The 14,285-nt window shown below is 39.6% G+C and overlaps 1 protein-coding gene across 1 annotated transcript in view; it reads left to right on the top strand.

Moving 5' to 3' along the window:
* MCM9 (minichromosome maintenance 9 homologous recombination repair factor) overlaps window positions 1-12,473 on the top strand; it is a 99,180-nt gene extending 86,707 nt beyond the window's left edge. The window contains exons 11-13 of the mRNA XM_003781629.3: window positions 791-873; window positions 1,401-1,546; window positions 10,380-12,473. Of these exons, the coding sequence (XP_003781677.1) occupies window positions 791-873; window positions 1,401-1,546; window positions 10,380-11,841 (1,691 nt within the window). The 3' untranslated portion in view covers window positions 11,842-12,473. The remainder of the gene's footprint in view (window positions 1-790; window positions 874-1,400; window positions 1,547-10,379) is intronic.
* Window positions 12,474-14,285: the final 1,812 nt, after the last annotated feature.

The following is a 14,285-nucleotide window of genomic DNA, read 5'->3' as shown; positions in this document are numbered from 1 at the left end:
TGGAGGCAGTGTCATTAGAAAGCAGGGTCTTTGTGACATCTCAGGACCTCTCACAACTTAAGATATCATTCCTCTAAAGTGTTTGTTCTCATGTTTGGTTTCTCAGTTGTACCTCTGTTAGCATGTTGAGTGGGATTGTTTCTTATTTGAAATTGTTTCCCATATAGTGTCTTGGTCTTGCTCAGTAAGTACCAAGCTATAACCCCCCCAATCATTATACTAAGCAAATTAACAATGCCACGCCCTATCCCATCACTGTGGTATAAGGCTTACATGTACACACATGGTGAATATATGTCTCAAACTTTGAGATAAACTTAATAAAAAATACTGTAAAACAAATGGACTTCACTTTCTCAAGGCTTTATAGCTACTATTAGGGCAAGTAACAGGCTTGTTAGTAGGTAGCTTTGAAAAGCTTATAGATCATAGGTAAAGAGAAGTGTCAGAGGTGAGAAATGAGTTTGAATTTTGTGTATTTCTATAGAAAATTACAAAGTGAGGATTAAAAGGTGCTGAATGTTAAATATATGTTTATACAGCTCCTTTCTTTGCTAGAGCCCAGAATATTTTTATATATAAATATACAAAATTGCATGAGCTGTGCAGAAGGGTTAGCCCATTATAGAAACAACCACAAGGCCAGTTGAACATCAGCTTTTATGCTTGTACTTGAAAAATAAATTTGTTGTTAGTAGCTCATTCATCAAATCCACCTGGGGGGTCAGGTAGAGATTTACATTTATCACTTCAAATATTCCTTAAAAACAAACATGTTTTATTTTCTCAGCGCATGCTCGTCTGATGTTTCGTGATACTGTGACCCTGGAAGATGCTATTACAGTGGTGTCAGTAATGGAGTCCTCAATGCAGGTAGAGATATGTGCATACCTAATATTTGCAATAATTACAAACTTTCTTAAGAAAAGATACACGTTATTAACATAGCAAGAATTAAAAGAAGGGCGATGCCTGTGGCTCAAGGAGTAGGGCACTGGCCCCATATACCCAGCCCTGGCCAAAAACTGCACAAAAATAAGTAAATAAATAGATTGTGCCTCAGCTGTTAGGCAACTGTTAAAAAAAAAGAAGAATTAAGAGAAGAAAATGTTCTGGAGACATTACTGTTTTGGTGGCATTGCATTGCCTATTCGTATAATGTAGGAGTCTCAGTCCCTTCTTTCTTCTACACACCTGTAGTAGTTCATGGCCCCACTGGTAACAGCATGACTCCCTGGAGCATCAGTGCCTCTAAGAACTAGGGGAGAGAATGAACAAATTTTGATGAAGCCTCCCGGGTGATTCTGATGCCCAAGGTAGGGGTGTAGAGGGTGGTCCCCGGTGTGTACGGCCACTGTGTCTGCCTGCTGACTCTCCCTGGTATTTTCTTACCCCGGCAGGGAGGTGCACTGCTGGGAGGTGTGAATGCTCTCCATACTTCCTTCCCTGAAAACCCCCGGGAGCAGTACCAGAGGCAGTGTGAACTTATTCTGGAAAAGCTGGAGCTGCAGAGCCTCTTGAGTGAAGAGCTTAGAAGACTTGAAAGGTGAGGAAGGAAATCTAGGAAAGGCATTTAATGGAGAATCCTTGTTTGGCAGTTAGTGAAACAGAGGAAGTGTAAATTAAGTGAAAAATCTATCTGTAAGGGACTCTTTCAGTTACCTATTCCTGTAAAATCAACCACTCTACAATTCAGTGGCTTAAAAGAAAACACTGTTTTAGGGCTCACTTTCCTAGGAGTCAAATTCAGGAGATAGCTCTTCTCTGTTCTACAAATTGGCTGAGGTAACAACTCGAGAATGACAGAAGCAACTTTTCAAAACTTGCCTTTCTCATGACTTGTTGAAATGTGACTAACAGACAGGAGAACATATGGGAAGGAACACATCACGTGCATTAGTAAGAACATGGACTCATTATGTACCTAAAGAATTTTTGCCTGAACTTTAATGTTGGCATGGTCCTAAAATACATGAGCTTCTAAAGCTAGGCTTTGAGTCTGCACCTGAAAAACCGGCATGAGGAGTGGCAAGTCTGTTTGTCTGGGTACCTTCCTGATCAGTGCGTGCAGCTTCCTAACCTGCATTTGGTTGTCAGTGTTAACCGGAAACTGGGGGCTGGTGGAGGAGTGCATGTGGAAGGTGGGCCTGCAGAAGAGGGTTGGAAGCTACACTGGGGTAATTGGCCATAAAAGTAAAGCCTTGAGAATCCTCCCATGTCTTGGCAGCATTCTCCTAATTCACAAAGTCTCAGCATAGCCTTCCTGGGGAAGTGTGGGGACTGGCTTTATTCTGCTGACACCCAGGCTCTAGACTGCAATAAACATGTACTTTGTATACTTCACCCCCCCCCCCCTTTCTTGTGGCCTTCTGGCTCTCTTTATGATCCAGAGAATGGTGCTCAGATCAAGGTTATTTCTTTGTGTCCTTTATGATTTGATATAGCTGAGCCCTTTCAAGCCACTCCTGGGTGTGGCTTTGCCTTTGGGTAAGCTCCGGATTTTGACTGGTTCAACCTGCCAGGAACTGACACATGATAGATTCCAGAAAGGAGGGAATATGAGGCTCAGAACCATTGTCGTGTGTTAGAAAAAAAGCATTTGGACTTTCCAAATTCAAAGTGACCCTCCTGGAGGGAGAAAGGAATGAGAAAAAGGAGAAGAGTATGTGAAAACTTAAAAGATAAGATACTGCCTTAAAATTCTATCCTACTGGTGTTTCCTTGTTATATAAAGGCAAGTTCTAGGGTTGATCTTCAAAGCAACAAAACCAGATGTGCAAATCAAAGTGAATTACCTTTAATACATAATCTGATGGTGGTGCCTGCAGCTCAGTGGGTAGGCTGCTGGTAACATACCCCAAGGCTAGGGGGTTTGAACCCGGCCCCAGCCAGCTAAGACAACAATGGTAACTGCAACAACAACAACAAAATAGATGGGTATTATGGCGGGTGCCTGTAGTCCCAGCTACTTGAGAGGCTGAGGCGAGAGAATCTCTTAAGCCTAAGAGTTGCTACCCAGGGAGATTCTGTCTCAAAAAACAACAACAAACAAACAAAAAAAGTAAGCATATGGGTTTTTACCTTTTAAGAAAGAGTTCTTTATTCCTTAAGGAAATCACATAATTATAATGAAAAGTATTAATATTTTTATCACACTTTTCTTCCAGAAAATACTAGTGATAATTTGACAGAGTGCAAAGATTTTAGAAATGTGTAGAGATTTTATTTAATTTAAAAAATTAATTCAGGAAAATTTAATTCCTGAAATAAAAGTCAGACTAAAATAATAGGGCTAATCTAAAATAATAACCCTAACTTAGTTTCATGTTTTAGGACATTGTTATAAACTTTAATAGTTAATGAGTGTCGGAGTTGGTGCATGATGGCGAATGGGATAGATGTTTAGCTAAGCTCTCCTGGAACAACAGAATAAGGGGAAGCTGGGGATGATGGCTGCCTGGAGCCAGCTTTCAACAGAAGCTCCAATCCAGAGGGAGAGATAATGGCCAGAAAAAAAACAAACAAAGCTGAAGGGTGGGAGCTGAGCTGAGAGAAGAAATAGATAATTGCACATTTTCTCTGCTGAGGCAAGCTGCGACTCCAAGGAAACAAATTTCAGCTGAGATTTCAACCCAGAGTCACTGATTCACTAGGATTGGACAGAAAGCAGCTGAATACAAGACAGAGCCACCTAGCACCACCACACCAAGCAGGTCTCCAGAGTCTTAGGCTGTAGTACGGAAGGGGTCCTTTGCAAAGCTGTAGGGGAAAACCTGCAGACACCATTCCCAGCTCTTTGGCAAAGGGCTGGTTAACCACAACTCCAGAAGCCTATCCAATTTCACCTTACCTGCTCATCTAGCCAAATGTGAAAAACAATCATGGGGCAGAATTGGTGGAAAAACTCTGGCAACATGAATAATCAGAGCAGATCAACTCCCCCAAAGCAGCCACACTAGAGGATCCCATTCATAAATAAATGGCTAAGATGTCAGAAATTGAGTTTTGAATTTGGATGGCAAATAAGATTAACAGAATGGAAGTAAAGTTGGAATTAGAAATTCTAGGAATAATTCAAAAGTTGTCTCAAGAATTCAGTGAATTCAAAAACAGAATCACCAAAGATTTTGACACATTCAGAAAAGAAGTTGCAGCCTTCCAAGATATGAGAAATATAGTGGAATCCTCAGTAACAGAATGGAGCAGGCAGAAGAAAGGATTTCAGACATTGAAGACAAAACTTTTGAACGCTCCCAAATGTTCAAAGAGGAAGAGAAGTGGAGAGCAAAAATGGATCATTCTCTCAGAGAGCTCTGGGATAATTCCAAGAAAACTAATATTCACCTTATAGGAATTCCTGAAGGTGATGAGGTTGCTTCGAATGGCCCAGATGCTCTACTCCAAGAGATAATTGAGGACAACTTTCCAGACATTGCAAGAGATTCTGAAATTCAGACAGCAGACAATTTCAGAACCCCAGCACAATTCAACCAAATAAAGCATCTCCCAGACATATTATAATTAATGTCACCAAAGTTAATGTGAAGGAGAAAATGCTGCTAGCAGCCAGACATAAGAAAACTATAACCTACAAGGGGAAGAATATTAGAATGACTGCAAATCTCTCTGCTGAAACTTTTCAGGCCAGAAGAGTATGGTCATCTCCCTTCAGCCTCCTCAAACAAAACAATTTTCAACCCAGGATCCTGTGTCCAGCTAAACTGAGTTTCATTTATGATGAAGAAATTACTTTAGTGACATTCACATGCTGAAGAAATTTGCCATAACTAAACCAGCTTTCCAGGATATTCTCAGACCCATCCTCCACAATGACAAGCACAATTTTTTACTACCATAGTAAACTCACTCAGAAATTTTTCATCAAATCCCAACTTCAACAGTGGTAAAAGGATTAAAAATGTTCACTGGACTTTTGAAAAATTCGACTCCCAAAATACTACCAGGCTTATCACTACTCTCAATTAATGTGAATAGCTTAAATTGCCCTCTAAAGAGGCACAGTTTGGCTGACTACATACAAAAACTCAGGCAATATATAGACTCAGGGTGAAGGGATGGTCATTTATAATTCAGGCAAATGGAAATCAGAAAAAAGCAGGCGTTGCGATTTTATTCACAGATAGACTAGGCTTTAAACCAGCAAAAGTAAGGAAAGATAAGGATAGTCACTTCATATTTTTTAAGGGAAACACTCAACATGATGAGATTTCAATTATTAATATTTATGAACCCAACCAGAATGCTCCTCAATTTGGAAGAGAGACTCTGACATGAGCAACTTGATTTCCTCCAACTCTAACACCCCTTTGGCTGTGTTGGATAGATCCTCTAATAAGAAACTAAGCAAAGAAATCTTAGACTTAAACTTAACAATTCAACAATTGGATTTAACAGACATCTACAGAACATTTCATCCTAACAAAACTGAATACACATTCTTCTCATCAGCACATGGAACATCCTCCAAAATTGATCACATCTTAGGTCACAAGGCTAACCTCAGCAAATTTTGAAAAACAGAAATTATTCCTTGTATCTTCTCGGACCATCAGGGAATAAAAGTTGACCTCAGTAACAACAGGAATCTGCAAATTCACACAAAGACATGGAAACTAAATCATATGCTAAATGATAGCTGGGTCATAGATGAGATTAGGAAAGAAAATTACCAAATTTTTGGAACAAAATGATAATGAAGACACAAATGACCATAACCTGTGGAATGCTGCAAAGGCAGACCTAAGAGGGAAATTTATAGCATTGCAAGCCTTCCTTAAGAAAACGGAAAGAGAGGAGATCAGCAACTTAATGGGATATCTCAAGCAACTGGAAAAGGAAGAACATTGCAACCCCAAACCCAGCAGAAGAAAAGAAATAACCAAAATTGGAGCAGAATTAAATGAAATTGAAAATGAAAGAATTATACAACAGATCAATGAATCAAAAAGTTGATTTTTTGAACAACTCAATAAAATTGATAAACCTTTGGCTAACCTAACCAGAAATAAAAGCATAAAATCTTTAATTTCATCAATCAGAAATGACAGAGACAAGATAATCACAGAATCCGCAGAAATTTAAAAGATCCTTAACGAATATTTCAAAAAACTCTATTCTCAGAAATATGAATATCTAAAGGAAATGGACCAATACTTGGAAGTATGCCACCTTCTTAGACTTAGCCAGGAAGAAGTGGAAATGTTAAACAGGCCTATATCAAGTTCTGAAATAGCATCAACTATACAAAATCTTCCCAAAAAGAAAAGTCCAGAACCAGATGACTTCACATCAGAATTCTGCCAAACCTTTAAAGAGGAACTAGTACCTACATTACTTAACCTTTTCTAAAACATAGAAAAAGAAGGAGTACTTCCCAACACATTCTATGAAGCAAACATCTTCCTGATCTCCAAACCCAACAAGGAAAAGACCCAACAAGAAAAGAAAATTAGAGACCAGTATGTCTAATGAATACTGATGCAAAAATATTCAGTAAGATCCTAGCAAACAGAATCCAGCAACACACCAAACAAATTATACACCACAACCAAGTGTGTTTTATTCCAGAGTCTCAAGGCTGGTTCAATATATGTAAATCTATAAATATAATACATCACATAAACAAATTAAAAAACAAAGACCATATGAGTCTCTCAATTGACATAGAAAAAGCCTTTGATAATATCCAGCATCCTTTTAAGATCATAACACTTAAGAAAATAGGGATAGAAGGGACATTTCTTAAACTGATAGAGGCCATCTACAGCAAACCCACAGCCCATATTATATTGAATGGAGTAAAATTGAAAACATTCTACTCATATCAAGAACCAGGCAAGTTTGCCCACTGTCTCCACTGCTTTTTAACATTGTAATGGAAGTCTTAGCCATCTCAGTCAGGCAAGAAAAGGCCATCAAGGGTATCCATATAGGCTCAGAGGAGATCAAACTTTCACTCTTTGCAGATGATATGACTGCATATCTGGAAAACCCCATGGACTCAACTACAAAACTCTTAGAAGTGATCAAGGAATACAGCAGTGTCTCAGGTTACAAAATCAACACTCATAAATCTGTAGCATTTATATATACCAACAATAGTTAAGCTGAAAAAAAAAACAGTCAAGGACTCTATTCCTTTACAGTAGTGCCAAAGAAAATGAAATATCTGGGAGTGTACCTAACAAAGGACATGAAAGATCTCTATAAAGAGAACTATGAAACTCTGAGAAAAGAAACAGCCGAAGATGTCAGCAAATGGAAAAACATACCATGCTCATAGCTGGGAAGAATCAACATTGTTAAAATGTCCGTACTACCCAAAACAATCTACAGATTTAATGGAATCCCTATTAAAGCACCTCTGTCATACTTTAAAAATCTGGAAAAACAAGTACTTCATTTTATATGGAAACAGAAAAAACCTTGAATAGCTAAGACATTACTCAGAAATAAAAACAAATCAGGTGGGATCATGTTAACAGACTTCAGACTATACTATATATCTATAGCAATCGAAACAGCATGGTACTAACAAAAATAGAGAGGTAGATGTATGAAACAGAATTGAGAACCAAGAGATGAATCCAGACACTTACCATCATTTGATCTTTGATAAACCTATCAAAAACTTAAATTGGGGGAAAGAACAAATGGTGCGAGATGAATTGGCTGGCGGACTTGTAGAAGACTGAAGCTGGACCCACACCTTTCACCTCTAACAAAAATTAACTCTCACTGGATAAAAGACTTAAACTTAAGACATGAAACCATAAAGATTTTTGGAAAGAGTGCAGGGGAAACACTTGAAGAAATTGGCCTGAGAGAAAACTTTATGAGGAGGACCCCAGGGTAACTGAAGCAATACCAAAAATACATTACTGGGATCTGTTCAAACTAAAAAGCCCTGCACTGCCAAGAACACAGTAAGTAAGTAAAGCAAGTAGTCTGCCCTCAGAATGGGAGAGGATATCTGCAGGTTACATTTCTGACAAAGGTCTGATAAGCAGAATCCCCAGATAACTCAAACTTATTAATAAGAAAAGAGCAAATGATCCCATTTTACCATGGGCAAGAGGCTTGAACAGAAGCTTCTCTGAAGAAGATAGTTGTATAGTCTACAAGCATATGAAAAAAAATGCTCATCATCTTTAATCATTAGAGAAATGCAAATCAAAACCACTTTGAGAGATCATGTAACTCCAGGAAGAATAGCCCACATAACAAAATCCCAAAACTACAGATGTTGGCATGGATATAGAGAAAAGGAATCACTTCTGCACTGCTGGTAGGAATGCAAGCTAATACATTTCTTTGGGAAAGAAGTTTAGAGAACACTCAGGGATCTAAAAATACACCTGCCTTTGGATCCTGCAGTTCCTCTACTAGGAGTATATCCAGAAGATCAAAAATCACTTTGCAAGAAGGATATTTGCACCAGATTATTCATTGCAGCTCAATTTGTAATGGTTAAGTCATGGAAGAAGCCCAAGTGCCCATTGACCCATGAATGGATTAATAAATTGTGGTATATGTATACCATGGAGTACTATGTAGCCTTAAAAAAGATGGAGACTTCATCTCTTTTATGTTTACATGTATGGATCTGGAACATATTCTATATAAAGTATCTCAAGAATGGAAGAAAAAGTATCTAATGTACTCAGTACTTCTATGAAACCAATTTATATTTACTGACACTTTCTTATGAAAGATAGATCACAACTATAGCCCAGTATGAAGGAGAGAAATGGAGTGGGAAGGGAGGGGAGAGGGGAGGTTTGATAGAAGGAGGGTAAATGGTGAGACCACACCTATGGAGCATATTGCAAGGGTATAAGTCAAATCTATCAAATATAGAATATAAATATCTTAACACAGTAATCAAGTAAATGAGGCAGGCTCGGCACCTATAGCTCAACCGGCTAAGGCGCCAGCCACGTACACCTAAGGTGGCGGGTTCGAATCCCCAGCCCGGACCCGCCAAACAACAATGACGGCTGCAACCAAAAATTAGCCGGGCGTTGTGGCGGGCGCCTGTGGTCCCAGCTACTTGGGAGGCAGAGGCAAGAGACTCACTTGAGCCCAGGAGTTGGAGGTTGCTGTGAGCTGTAATGCCACGGCACTCTACCCAGGGGGACAGCTTGAGGCTCTGTCTCAAAAAAAAAAAAAAAAAAGTAAATGAGGCAAAAACTATATTAATTAGTTTGATATAAGCACTCCAAATTGTATAAAAAAAATGAACACATTGTACACCACTTATGCATAAATGTATTCATGATCTATGTGTATATGACTTAATGAAAAATAATAATGAATGTCCCTAAATTTGATGCTGAAAAGTATACTAGATAATAGTAATTTCCAGACCTATTTGCTTTTTGTTTGATCATAACTCAAATTAATAACAAGGAACATACATTTGCTATATTGGTATTTGCAAATCCGTAAATGAAAATAACCTAATATTTGTATAATGATTTTGTATTTTTCTTACAAGGGTAATGGTCTTTATAGAGTATTTTGAAAAGTAGTAGTAATTAATTTATAAGAAATTAAAAATCATATGTAATCTTATTTCCCATGGATACATACCATTAACATTTTGATGTATTTACATATGTTTAAATGCAACATTTTTCTTTGTATTTTCTATGATTACACATGAATTTTAGAATGATTTACTTCTCTACTTGTTTGTATAATTTATTTTCATAGTACATGGAAGAGGGGTCCTATCTCACTCTATGATGAAAATACATTTCTAGGTTGTTAGGACAGGCTTTCTTTTAAAGAACCTACTTTTAGCAAACTACAATCACTTTTAGAAAGTTGTCCTTCTGGCATTATTTCAGTTTCTATTATGCTTAAGGTGAAAAGGCAGATTTAACCTTTGAACGGAGGTCTTCATTCATAATAAGGTAACTAGGTTTTAATTCTGTATCAGATTGATGGACAGGTGTTCCCTGGGACATATGTTACATCGTGACTGGGCTTTGGGGGAAAGACTGTCATGGTTACCTGGGGATGTCTGCATGAATGTAAGCGCTGGAGCAGGGGAAGCACCAGGGCAGGGCATCACAGACTCCACTCTTGAGGAAGGTGACTGTTCAGATGCACTAAAATTCAGTGCCTCTGTGGGATGAAGAGGAGACTGATCATAACCTCCTGGCGTTCTCATTGGTTCTGATTTGTAGGCTGGCCACTAAAGAATTAGAGCAACAGCTATTTGGTCATTCCAAAGTATTGGAATTATCTTGGACTTAATCCTTTAAGAAGGCATCTCAGAGACTAAAGAAATGGAAAGACTAAATGAAATTCTCTTCAATTCAGGTTTTCCTTATTTATCTCTGTTACAGGTTACAGAATCAGAGCATGCACCAATCTGAACCACACGTAACAAAGGCAGAAACTACTACAGGATCCTCAAGAAATGATCCAGGGCAAGAATCAAATTTCAGAACCTCAACACAACAGGAAATGAGTTCTAGCGAGCATCCCTCCTCTCCTGGAGGCAGTCCCAGGACAAGCCGGCTTCCAGATGCCCCACTTCATCTGGGGCCTAATAGATCGAGAAGTAAGAAACGTTCAGCTGAGCACAGAGATAGCCCAGATGCCAGTCTGGAGTGGTTTGACTTCATGACAACTCATCACACTGAACCTGAAAATACTGTTGTTGTGTCTCCTGATCCAAAAACAACTGAGGAAAAGATCTCTAGCAACAAATCTCAGGGTGAGGAAAAGAGTGAACCAGGCCAAAGGAGCAAAGTGGAAGCCAGACAGCTTCCGTCACCAAGTGAGACAGACGCTGTGTGGAGGCCAGACAAAGTGGAGGGGCAGAAGGCAAGATGCACAGCACCAGTGTCAGAAGCAGCTGCCCTTGCTGATGGGTCAGACTGGGTGCTGACTCACCACGCCCCTAGGAGACTGCGCACACAGTGCAGGGAGAGGGCCCTGAAACTGTACAGAAACAGCACCAGGGTGCCGTCCCCATCCACAGTGCCCCCTCCTCCTCAGTCCATCCCTGTACACAGCCCTGAAAGAACGCTAGAAACTCCCCAGAGAAAGAGGCCGAAATCCCTTGCTCAAGCTGAACGACCTGAGCTTGAAAGCCTTGAGACTCCAGGTCCCCCTGTGGCCACACTGGCAAAATTTACTTTCAAAAAGAAGTCAAAGCTGATCCACTCCCCTGCAGACCACAGCCATGGGTCTCCTGGCACAACAGAAACAGCAGTTCAGAGTCCTCACACTTCCCTGCGCACAGCAAGAAGAGAAGCAGCTGTGCCTGTGAAGGGCTTAGAGGAGTCCACAGCCCGCTCAGGAGGCAGAGTCTCACATCCTGTACAGGATCAGTCAAAGGAGGTGTCCCAAGAGCCACCGGAGAAAGCTGGGTCTGGAGAGAGGAGGGATGGTGCCCCTGAGAAGAGGGCTACTCCACATGCCTCAGCGCTTGGAGACCAAACTGGGCACACTCACTGTACTGGGGAGGGAGACAAAAAGGGGGAGTTTTCACGCAATTATAAAAGCAGCGGAGTTCATGCTTGCACTTTAGCCAAATTGGCAAACTTCTCCTTTACTTCCTCGTCGGAATCCAAATCGGAATCCTCTCCTCCCCCTGAAGGGAAGAACTGTGGTGAGAGGGGCCCAAGCCCTCCTCCCACACCCGCTGCTCCAGTGGTTGGCAGTAAGAGGAAATCCTTTCAGCTCCAGGGCTCCACTGGGAAACTGATTCTACCCCAAAAATCTCTCTTCACTTTATCAGAGCTAGATGACGAAACATTAGATTTTGATTGGGATGAAGAGATGAGAAAAAAGTCATAATTACAAAAAGATTTTTAGTCAAATTTCACCTTCTGCAACTCAACAGAGCCCCTTCTGGGTCTCAAACGTGCTACTTATAAACGTGCAGAACCACTGCATACTGAGTCCCGTTCTGAATCCCAGCTCCCCATCAGCTTTTCTAGTTTCAGGTTTATCTTCATGACTTAAAAAGTTAAATAATCAGCTTAGGTCAGTGGGTTCCCAGCACTTGAGTTGAATTAATCTTGTTGTAAATGGAGTACTTGTATACCCAAAGATGTTTCTGGTTTTTTAAGGAACAGGGGGGTCTCCCCTACATCCTTCCTTCGTTCACTCAGGAACAAATGCCAGGAAGAGAGCACTCAAAAATGTAACAAGGCGCCAGATGAATATTTATTGTCATTTGGGTGATTTGCCAAAATCATGTGATTTTTTTTCTAATATTATTTTTGTATTTATTTGCATGCATCAGATTAAATGTGAATGTGACTTATGCTTTCCTTTCTTTGAGAGAAGACATTCTTACAGTTTCGTGGTATTCCCAGAGATCTGGCAACTGGTCAAATAGTAGCTTTCTGAAGTACTGACCTTTCAGGTTTTCTTTTCTCTCTTGAGCCCATATTTTGTGCTTCAAGCTTCTTTTTTTTCTCTGAAGGACCTACCTTCAACACAAATCAAGTGGCTGGAAGAGGAGACCATGTGTGTCTCAGTCATACCTCATGTCTCACTTGCCCAGGTGGATAGTATGGAAATATGACTCCTGTGAAGTCATGATTCGTTTGTCTTTAAATCCAAGCAAATTATGTACTGTGTCTGATAGTAATAGATAATGCAAGCTTTGTCTTCCCATGAGCTTTTGAAACCACTTATTCCTTTGGATTCTAGCAAGAATTGTTAGGATTCCATAATTAAGAGATTTTCTTTTCTGAAGTATGATTTCATAAGTTGATTGATAGATTCCTTAATTGTCTGAGGGATTTTGGGACATGAAGAATACTCAAAACAGGGTGGCGCCTGTGGCTCAGTGGGTAGGGCGCCAGCCTCATATACCAAGGATGACAGGTTCAAACCTGGCCCCCAGCCAAACTGCAACAAAAAAATAGCCTGGCATTATGGCGGGCACCAAGCCAGCTACTTGGGAGGCTGAGGCAGGCGAATCGCCTAGGCCCAGGAGTTGGAGGTTGCTGTGAGCTATGTGAAGCCACAGCATTCTACCAAGGGCGATAAAGTGAGACTCTATCTCTACCAAAAAAAAAAAAAAAAAAACCCTCAAAATTATATGTAATTTGGCTAATGCTCACTTCATTAAATTCATTCAAAGAAAACATATTTAGGAAATCCAATTCTTCGTAAACATTTAAACATTAATTCCAAAATTATCTCATTAGATTCTCTGAAAAGTTTTAAACTGTGAGTACAAATGTAGTATGAATGAGTCTTTTAAAGTCTTAAAATATCTTAAACAGCTGGTAAAAAAATACACATAAGCAGCCAGGTGCAGTGGCTTACGCCTGTAATCCCACACTTGGGAGGCCAAGGCCGATGGATTACCTGAGCTCAGGGGTTCAAGACCAGCCTAAGCCAGAGCAAGACCTCATCTCTAAAAATAGCCAGGCATTGTGGCAGGCATCTGTAGTCTCAGCTATTTGGGAGGCTGAGGCAAGAGAATTGCTTCAGCCCAGAAGTTTGAAGTTGCTGTGAGCTATGATGCCATTGTACTCCACCGGGGGTGACAAAGTGAGACTCTTGTTATTTAATAAACTTTGTTGTATTCTATAATTCTTAATTTGATATAGTCCTAATCTTTCAGTTTCATTTTTCTGGGTTTCAGTGCTCTTACTAGAACTAAAGAAAAATGAAAGTATAAAGGTTTTTGAGCAGTTAAATCTTGGTCTGGACGTGGTCTGACTGTGTAGACGAGGGTAATTCAAACCTGAGCCACAATGCGGAGCTGTTTTGCTTTTTTTTTTTTTTTCTCCTCTCTCTCTCTCACTCCCTCCAAATAAGAGTGACCTTTATTTAAGTTCCTTTATTATTAAATTTTGCTTTTGAAACTTGGCATCTTATGTAGTGATGATGTATTAGTTTTTGTATGGCTGATAGTACCTAACCTATTGGCCTGTCATTAGGTTATTTTGATCTGTTCTGTTGTTATTTAAAATATTTATATTCTTTATTGGGACCCTTGATTCTAGAAGTTTCATTTCTTAATAATGGGGGATTTAATTTTTGTAATTAATGTGTCTCTTGAAGGTGTTAAGTAATTCATATTTTCAAACGCAGTGCTGAATTGTCTCTTCTCCTTGGGTTTTGTATATGACTGCCTACGCCACCTCCTACCTGGTTATTATTTGTGCCTACCATGTGTCGCATTATTTGTACTAATTAAATCATCCTATATTTTATTTAGTACCTTCTGCCAAGATCATTTCGTCAAAAGTATAAGATCCATATATATGTGGTTT

The sequence above is a fragment of the Otolemur garnettii genome, unplaced genomic scaffold (genome assembly GCF_000181295.1).
Source record: "Otolemur garnettii isolate 467f Iridium unplaced genomic scaffold, OtoGar3 scaffold00002, whole genome shotgun sequence".
NCBI classification, from domain to species: Eukaryota; Metazoa; Chordata; class Mammalia; order Primates; family Galagidae; genus Otolemur; species Otolemur garnettii.
The sequence above is the reverse complement of the archived record's forward strand: the minus strand, read 5'-3'. Positions and strand labels throughout refer to the sequence as shown.